At 29.1% G+C, this 9,800-nt stretch overlaps 2 protein-coding genes across 5 annotated transcripts; both read right to left on the bottom strand.

Annotated features, from left to right (window-relative positions):
• Nucleotides 1-230: 230 nt before the first annotated feature.
• LOC101490196 (uncharacterized) lies at nt 231-3,293 on the bottom strand. Of its 4 annotated transcripts, none has more exons than XR_190089.4 (4): nt 2,649-3,293; nt 1,957-2,054; nt 521-592; nt 231-387 (listed from the first exon to the last, which is right to left on the bottom strand). XR_190089.4 is itself a non-coding variant. In XM_004506796.4 (3 exons), exons 1-3 carry the CDS (start codon nt 3,141-3,143, stop codon nt 382-384), a joined length of 573 nt encoding a protein of 190 aa, XP_004506853.1. In that variant the 5' UTR covers nt 3,144-3,287; the 3' UTR covers nt 231-381. The 4 variants fall into 4 exon arrangements, 2 of the variants coding, with proteins under 2 accessions (XP_004506853.1, XP_073226014.1); XR_012163505.1 differs by having other exon boundaries at nt 1,957-2,108; nt 2,649-3,290; XM_004506796.4 differs by lacking the exon at nt 1,957-2,054 and having other exon boundaries at nt 2,649-3,287.
• Nucleotides 3,294-7,758: 4,465 nt separating this feature from the next.
• Nucleotides 7,759-9,123, bottom strand: LOC101512979 (aspartic proteinase CDR1-like). Its single transcript, XM_004506868.3, has one exon. The coding sequence runs from the start codon at nt 9,121-9,123 to the stop codon at nt 7,822-7,824; it is 1,302 nt and encodes a 433-aa protein (XP_004506925.1). The 3' UTR covers nt 7,759-7,821.
• Nucleotides 9,124-9,800: the final 677 nt, after the last annotated feature.

Raw genomic sequence — 9,800 nt, forward strand, 5'->3', positions numbered from 1 at the left:
GAATTGAGGGGTCAAATGTACATTTAAGGCAAAATTATATGACATTGAATGATTAGATGTTGGATATCAAACTCAACAAAATACTATGGTACCAAAGCATTCATCATATAATAAGTATCATTTTTAGAATATGTGGCACATCACGTTAATCTATTCCATACTTGCAAAAAAATTACCCAGCAAAAAATGCATTTGAGTATTAAATTAATTAACTATTAACAAATTGAATATCAAAATGACAAACAAAGAGATATATTATATTAAGAGATGTTTTTATAATTTTAATAAATATATTCAATGACTATTGTAACAATGATAGGAATAAAATTTAATATCTTTTGAGCCTTCTTCCGATGGTTGCATTCGAGAGCATTTGTTGAATTAGTCCTACATATTATCATTGAAATCATAAACAGAGTAAGTACAAGAGAAGTAGATTCATTGAAAAATGCAATATCAAATTATTCAAATAGAGTGTTACAACTCCACTAAGGCCAAGTCTACTATGGTTTAAGCTTACTTTTTCAACACAATGTTGTTGTAGAATTGAATGGTTTTTTGTATTCACCAAAACCTCACATGATAGTACTACCTGTTAGAATATGAAAAATATAATCAAAGTATTTAAAGTAATGAATGATAAAGGAGAAAGAAGAGGATTATGGAAGTTTTCTCACTTGGGATTATTCACCAATTCCACCATAATTTCATTCGCACAAAAATAAATGAATTAATTAAAGGGTACAAAATTAAGAAAGACAAGAAGTAGTAGTACTAGAAGTTACTAAAGAAATTATGTGTTTATAATAACAATAATAATAAATAAGTAAATGTATTGTCGGTATAAAATTATACTAAAAAATTATAATTCGTCACAATAATTAATAATTAATAATTAAATATTATAGTTTTTTATTTCAAAAATGCACAAGATTATATGACAAATTAAATGTCATAATTTTATGATATGACAATTTGATAGTATAAAGTTGTTTTCATGATATTCTATTATTTGGTTGTAAGTTCTATTCTATTTTTTGGCCATCTGGCTTAACAAATACTACTGCAATTACACAATGCCAGGAACATTGAAATGTTCTACTATAAATAAATATATCAGAATTACTATAAATAAATAAATTCAGAATTACTATATCAGAATATATCAGAATTACTATAAATAAATAAAAAAAATTAATATATCAGAATTACTATAAATAAATAAAAAAATTGAAATCCTATCGATTTTGAAATATTATGCAATGACTAGATTGTCTAGACAAATCTCCAGACCGAAATATAAGTAGTATAATCATAAAATAAAGTTTTTTACCAGACACAATAAAACATTCCGAAAAGGAATTTTGTGCACTAAATAGAATTTTTTTATATAATTTTTGGTTTTGTAGGAAAATAAAAGTTGGTATTTTAGATAAATAAATTCACACAAAATTGTTTACAATTTGTCTATATTAAAACTCATTAAATCTTCAAATTATTTAATTCAAACAGTCTACTCACACATTAGCACATCCATAATGATCGATAAAGTCAAACGATCCTAATTCTTAACTTATATTATAATTTAAAGAAAAAATATTTAAATATGATTTTGATCTCTGCAAATATGAATTATTTTGATTTTAGTCTTTATAATTTTTTTTTAAATAACACCCTTGTAATTTGTCAAATGTTTTAAAAGAGTATTTAATGTGATTGTTTGACTAAAAAAAATTAAAGTGACTAATTTTGAGTGACGTGTCACATGATGACACTATAAATATTGTTGATTATATAATAATTAATTATTAAAATATTAATTAAATTTAATTTGATTATTATTATTAATAAATAAAAACTAACAACTAGAAACTCATCTTCAACCTAAAATCTTTGGAAATTTTCCTACATCCAATAATCAATCTTCAAAAACTTAAACCAAGAAACACATCTCACCATTGTAGCCCCTCAACTAAACTTTGTTATCCATTCTCAATTTTTTTTCTCTTCTTCATTCCTTATGCTTACTCTTCCCTCTTCAACAAAGGCTTCATCTGAACCATAACCCCCAAATTGAAGGAAGATTACAGTGTTAGAGCATCCTAACTCTTAAATTGAAGGAAAATTACTATGTCAGAATCCTAACTCCAAATAATAGAGGAGAAATTAAATTGTGTATACAATGAAAAATCATAGGAAAAAATTATATAAAAAAATCGAGGAGTGATGGTTGGCAAAACTCCTTTAACTTCAACAAACCTACATCACTCAAAATTTGCCACTTCAATATTTTTTAATCAAAAAGTTACGTTAAGGACTTTTTAAAACAATTGAGAATTTGCAAGGGTATTATTAAAAAAAATAATTACATAGACCAAAATCAAAATAACTCATATTTGCAGAAATCAAAGTTATATTTAAATCTAAAAAAAGTATGTAAGATTTATAACAGTATCGATTTTGCTCATAAATAAAACAAATTTCATAAATTATTTTTGAGATTTTAATTAATCGTAGATTGTTGATGATATAATACTACTATTAGAAAAAAATCATAATTAAAAAATTATATATTTAATTTAAAATTAAATATATTAATTTTTTATTTATATTTGATATTGGATCATATTAGACTAAATAATTAATACCTTGAAAATTTTCGGGACATGAAAGAAAGAAAGTCCAAGCTGTCCAGTAACCTCAACAGAAGTATGAAAGTGGACCCTACCCTTAGCAATATCCTGCATCAAATGCGCCACGTCAGCAGAAGCAAGTCCACTAAACTCAAGCTCACCGAACACGTGAGCCGAACTCCTTCTCCCCACGTGCCAACCCTCCGTCTCCACGTGACCAAGTTTGTTCCCACGATACTTAACACCAACATCAACCTCCCCTAACTCCATAAAATAAAAACCACTATTGTGAACGTTAACCGTTAACGATAGCGCCACGTCAGCACTTAACGGTGGTAATGGATGTACCCTAACTTTCCTCACCGTTAACCGTTCCATCTCTACTTCCGGATCACGCGGCCATAAAAAAAACACTGCCGTTACACACAGTGTCAGAATAACCGTCCATGCTAGGCAGATACACGGTCGTAAAACGACGTAGTTTTGGGTGTTTTGTTTTTGGTATGTCATTGTTATTGATGCGAGGAAATTAATAAAATTTGAGAGGTTTTGATTTCATGAGAAATATAGTAAGCATTATGATGGAAATGAGTATAGTGATCAACATTACGTGGATGAAGGGGTTTTTGGGTTTAGATTTTATGTGGGAAATTGTGGGGTAGTTTCCTAATTTGTATATTTGTGTATGTATTGAGGGTCTTTTTGTGGGTAAAATATCATTGCATATAATTTCAGAATTTGCTGGGACATCGTATCCCACACTGTAGCCACATCATGACCGAATGAGATTACACGCACGCACATGTTAAACAAATTCAATAATTTATTTGCATCACAATTTTATAATGTGTATCAAAATTGTAATATATACGATATTGGTTAGGTGTTAGAATTTGTGTCCACGAACCATTACCGATTTCTAATTTCGCACATTTTTATATATAATAAGGTTTTGTTACTTTTCTTTATTTTTGGGAAGGGTTTGATATTTGTTTCTTGATAAAAATAGGAAAATGACTTTTTATTTATTTTATTAAGCATGTCATCTGGCTCATATGTATCTGTGTCGAAATCAGTTGAAGCATATGTTGAACCATTCTCAAAATTAATGTTTTTTTTTCTCTCACTATGTCTTATCCAACATGTATAACTTTGATCAATTTCATGCCATACTAAATGTCCTTCCAATTCATATTCTCTAATGCGTTTTCCAAAACAACATTTTAAACAAAGACAAACAACTCTATTTGGATCTTTTGCATTCTTCACTCCAAACTCAACAAACTCCTTCACTCCATTTTCATACTCTTTTGACAATCAATTGACAGACATCCATTTCCGGTCCATATTATATGACTATATAAATGCAGTTACACAAATAATAAGCTATTGATAACATTATACTAATATATAGTACACATATCTGATATTGGAAAATGGAAACCAAGGTCCAAGTCTGATTTCAAAACAGAACAGATCAACAAATTTCAAAAAAGAATAGATTTTATATGATTTATTATGTAACAATTTATTAGTTTTAGTGACAACAACAAATTATTATATACAATACATGAGACAGCGTATCCAATTTTTTATAAAGGAGGAGCAGTAAATGGCTGCACATAGGGATGAGAATAGGCAAGGCCGTCCGACAGGGGCCTATGGCCTGGCCTACTTATGGCCTGACCTGTTTAATAAAAAGGTCAGACTCAGGTTGCTTTTAAAGCCTATTTATGTAAATAGGCCAGACTCAGGCTTGTACAAAAGCCTATTAGGCCTGACAGGCCGGCCTATATATATTTTATATGTATTTCATTCTCTATTTTTTCTTCTTCTAATTTCCATTGCACTCACTCCAACAAACATGTATGAAAACAACATATTTTTTTATAAAAACCAATATTATTTATTTGTTACTTTATATTTTATAAAAACCAATACTATTTATTTGTTATCTTTATATATATTATTAGTATATAAATTTAGAAACCCTAATTGTTTATTATTACTGAATATGAGTTTGTTTGAGAGGTAATATTCCGATTTGTTTAGAGGTAATATTCTGAGTTGTTTGAGAGATAATAATAGGTGCGTTTGTTTCAATAAAAAATTTATTTTTTTAAATCAAAAACTATTTTTTAGGGTTTAAAAGGTACTTGTTTCATATTTTTAAAAAATTATTTTGTTAGAAAAATCATTTTTTTATTTAATATATATATACATATACACATTAGTATTGGTATATGGAGAATCATATAAATTGATATGTGTAGAGCATCATGTAGCTATAGATAATTGTTTATTACCTTTATATATATATATATATATAATTACATGTTGCATGAGAGGATTTGTTTGAGAGGTAATAATCTGAGTTTGTTTGAGACCATTTGTTTGAGAGATAATAATGGGTGCGTTTGTTTTAATAAAAAATTTATTCTAATAAACCAAAAATCATTTTTTAGGGTTCAAAGGGTGTTTGTTTCATATTTTTTTTAAATTATTTTATTAGAAAAATTATTTTTAATGTGAATAAGGCTTTTAAATAGGCTTACAGGCCAGACCATGATAGGCTGTAGGCCAGGCTCACGCCAAAAAAAAAGCCTATCATAGGCCGTAGGCCAGGCTTAGGCCTCAAAAAATCATCGTAGGCCAGGCCCATACCTTTCAAAGCCTGGCCTGGCCTATTCCCACCCCTAGCTGTACAATACGTATAGGAGAGGAGGGTTCCCAGAGTAGAGGAGATGAGAGTTCGTAAATTTGTTTTTATTTATTTAAAGTAAATGATTTTTATTTAAAGTGAATGATTTTACGGCGCTTGTGTAATAAGCACTCTAATAGGTCCTTTAATTATGTGAAAGCGCAATACTTTTACAGCGCTTTCACAAAAAACGTTTTAAAAACCATGTAACATAAGGTGGGAGCGCTACATTTTACAGCGCTTGTGTTTAAAGCGCTAAAAAAGCGTTGCAAAAGCTATTGAAGAGCGCTTCAATTTACAACGCTTTTACAAAAGGCGTTGTAAAAGGGTTGTAAACATTTTGTGCAAATGCTATGTGACCCTATATGACCCTACAACAACACTTTTTCTACAGCGCTTGTCAAAAAAACGCCGTTGTATCCTCCATTATTTTAAAAAAATTCTACAATAGCGCTTATATTTAATAAACGCTTTAAAAGACGCGCTATAAAATGTCATTTTTGGCGTAGTGTCCTTGTGAAATATTTACAAGAAAAATTGATTAAATAAAGTACATTAATAAAAATAATTGATTATATTTAATTTATGCATTTTCAATAAAAAAAATTAAATCTATTATCTAAATTAGTTGAGTCATAAGAAATAGAGAATTTAAATTAAATGAGAGGTATTTTAAAGAAAATATATTAAATAGAAAAAAATTGATATATACTAATAATTTATTCAAAAAAATATATTTATAATTTTGATTATACATCATAACGATAAAAGTACACTTCAAAAGGCCAGGCCAGACCAGACTTTGAAAGGCCTGAGTTTGGCATACGATTAATTTTTTAGACCTACGGTCTATCATAGGTTTTTTTTCCGTCTGACCTGACATTTTTAAAAGTCTGGCCTAGCCTAGAAGCCTACTTAAAAGCCTTATTCATATTAAAACATTTAAATGCTCTACTCATACCACATGCTCTCCACATACCAATATCAATGCACATATCTATATATATCAAACAAAAAATAATTTTTCTAACAACATAATTTTAAAAAAATCTGAAACAACCTTTAAACCCTAAAACATAATTCTTGGTTTCAAAAAATAGATATTTTTTTTTTCTGAAACAAACGCACTCATTATTACCTCTCAAACAAATATGGAAGGACTATTGAGTTATTGACTAATTGAATGGCTACCGAATATGGAACAACTACCAAATATGAAATGACTAAAGAATATGGAATGATTACTGATTGCCTAATTGATAGATTTTAAAATAGGAAATAATATTATTAATATAATAATAAAAAATAAAGTTAATAAATAATTAAATATATATAGGCCGACCTGTTTGGCCTAATAGGCATTTTTATAAGTCTGAGCTTGACCTATTTAAATAAATATGCTTTAAATATAACATGAGCCTAGCCTTTTTATTAAATAGGTCAGACCAGGTCATGTCATAAGTAGGCCAGACTATAGACTCCTATCGGACGGCCTAGCCTATTCTCATCCCTAGTGAAGTTAGCATTGTTGACAATTAAAGGCTAAATGACAACCACAATCTAAATAAGGAAATAGTAATAACATATTTCTTGTGAATACAAAGTGAAATTGGTATGATTAATTGAACTTTGTACAATCAACAGACTTAAACAATTCAACATTTTTATCGAGCTCATGACCAACCAACAAGTTCCGTTGAGCTAAATTCTCAAAGATGGAAATAATTTAAGATGAGGTAAAAGTGAAACAAACCATCCCATCAACAATTGGAATAGAGGTACCATAGAATGCAACTTAACATGGTCTAGTGTATCCAATTCTGCTACAACAGAATCTGAACTAGTATAATCATCGTTTGGTAAAAGAGTTTTTATGTTACCCTTATCACCACAATTTGAACATTCCCTACAATTGTACTCGCTTCAAATGTTAAATAGTAAAAAAAAAAAGGATATTTTTTTAGTAAAGGTGTTATACAATAACATCACCCAAAACCATGTATGCATCACAAAAATTAAAGTTTTCTCGTCGTATTTGATTCAACCAACAATCGCACCTAACAATTAGAGATTTATTCATCGGTTGCGATTCTGATTGTTTTTGTAAGAGATGGAAACTAATTTTCATAGCATGAAATACATCACCCACCATAATTTTTGTGCATAGTCGTTCTTTTATGAACATTTTATATTAAGCATTTGACTCATTTACTTAACATAACTTAGTTCAATTTTCCCTTTAAATCAAACAATTGTTAAAAGTAATGGAATAAAATAAACAAAAACGTGATTAAAGTTGCAAGAAATTTATTCAAATCTTGGTAACAATTTAACCAATTGATTAATTGAAAATTCCACTGCCAATAATACTTTAGATTGAAATTGAGGTTGGCATTGTTGACAATTAGAGGCTAAATGGAGGTCTTAATCAAAATAAGGAAGTACTGATAAATTATTTATTGTGAATACAACATTAAATTGATATAATCAATCCAACTTGGTACAATCAATAGGCTTAAACGATACAACACTTTTAACGAGGTCATAACCAACCAACAAGTTTTGTTGAGCCAAGTTCCCAAAGATGGAACCAATTTGAGATGGGATAAAAGCAAAGCAAACCACCCCATCAGCAATTGGAATAAAGGTACTAATAGGATGCAACTTAACATCTGCACCTTTGAAATTTGCTGTGATTATAGGAAAATCATATTTGTCAGATTTGACACTATAGCAAAGTTTAAATATATCATCTGGATCTTCAACACGATCTAGTTTAACCAATTCTTTTACAGCTGATTCCAAATTAGTATAATCATTGCTTGGTAAAAGAGTCAACGTAGTACCTGAATCAATAATGATGTTACCCTCACCACCACCACTTGAATCCCCTACAATTTCAATTCTTTTGTTTCCAACAGTAAATGCTTCTAATGTCAAATAGTAAAAAGTTTGATGGCGTTTTTCCACTAAAGGAGTTGACACAACACCATGACCCGAAACCATGGCTGCATCTCCAAAATTGAGTTTGCTTGTTGCGTTTGACTTAATAAACAATGGCACCAAACAATATGAGAACTTTCCACCAATTGTTGTTCCCAATTGTTTCGTTAGAGATATAGATCCACCTCCAAGGCCGACTATACCAGAGCTTTGAGCTTGAAATGTCCCTGCATTTCGGGTTCCACATCCTATCACTGTGTTAGGAAATGAAATAGAATGGCCAATGGTGGAATCTAACGTAAGAGTATCAGTAACAAGGTCTCCTTTTGAATATGATCGATCACCATACTGAATACTATATTGACAAGAATCTAATGTAGGACAAGATGTATCAAGTTCAAATTGACATGTTACAGATAGGCAGGAAATATTTTGGTAACTTGATGATTTTGAAGGATCAAATATCGGAGTAGTTTGGTTGAAACATTCTTTACATGGCTTACATTGAAGCCAAATAATGTCACTACCAGTATCAGCAATACCATATAACTTAAATGGTGGGGTACCAATCGAATAAGTCATGAGATAGCTACCTCCGGCCGGGATTAAAGTTGATTCGGGAGTATTAGTGATTGAATCTTTGTAGAAATGGTTAACACGGCTAATGGATTGACGTGCAACATTGGCAACAAGTTGGTATTTAGTTTGTTTGGGTTGGTAGAAGGGTGATTTTAAAGAATCGCGGTGAATGAGTTCGACACTAAAACCATTGTTTAGTGCATGAGAAAGAGAAACGATGAAACAAATGGAAAATAAAAAAAGGTTAAGAAAGAAATATGTGGTCATTTGTTGCTTTCAAGAAAGGTTTGATGTGAAAATACAATACCACTATTATATTTTATAGTGCATTTTTATAAGAATATTTGTGAGATATAGCGGCATTTGAAAAGTTGTGACTATTTCATCATCATTCATTAAAGAATTTCTTTTTTTTGTTAAAGTAAATTATTTAAGTTTCTCATTTCTGGGGGTACACATTTAAATTGCTTTATTATTATTATTATTATGTAAATATGTAATACATTAACAATGATATATTTTTCTCTCATACAAAATTATATGTTTTAATGGCATTAATTAATTGATGAAACTCAATATCAATATCAATGTACATATTTATATATATTAAACAAAAAATAATTTTTCTAACAAAATAATTTAAAAAAAATTCTGAAACAAACATCATTTAAACCCTACAACATAATTTTTGGTTTCAAAAAATAATTTTTTTTCTTCTGAACAAACGCACTCATTATTACCTCTCAAACAAATATGAAAATGACTATTGAATTATTGACTAATTGAATGACTACCGAATATGAAACAACTACCAAATATGAAATGGCTACCGAATATGAAATGACTGCTGATTGCCTAATTGATAGAATTTAAAATAGGAAATAATATTATTAATATAATAATAAAAGATAAAATTAATAAAAAATTAAATATATATATATATA

This window comes from Cicer arietinum, chromosome 6 (genome assembly GCF_000331145.2).
Source record: "Cicer arietinum cultivar CDC Frontier isolate Library 1 chromosome 6, Cicar.CDCFrontier_v2.0, whole genome shotgun sequence".
In the NCBI taxonomy this organism is placed as follows: domain Eukaryota; kingdom Viridiplantae; phylum Streptophyta; class Magnoliopsida; order Fabales; family Fabaceae; genus Cicer; species Cicer arietinum.

Excerpts from the sequence above, each read along its gene's own strand:
- LOC101490196 (XM_004506796.4), bottom strand. The coding sequence starts at position 3,143 with ATGACATACCAAAAACAAAACACCCAAAACTACGTCGTTTTACGACCG. Across the intron at positions 593-2,648 it reads ATGTCCCGAAAATTTTCAAG|GTAGTACTATCATGTGAGGT; the intron begins GTATTAATTATT and ends ATATTCTAACAG.
- LOC101512979 (XM_004506868.3), bottom strand. The coding sequence starts at position 9,123 with ATGACCACATATTTCTTTCTTAACCTTTTTTTATTTTCCATTTGTTTC.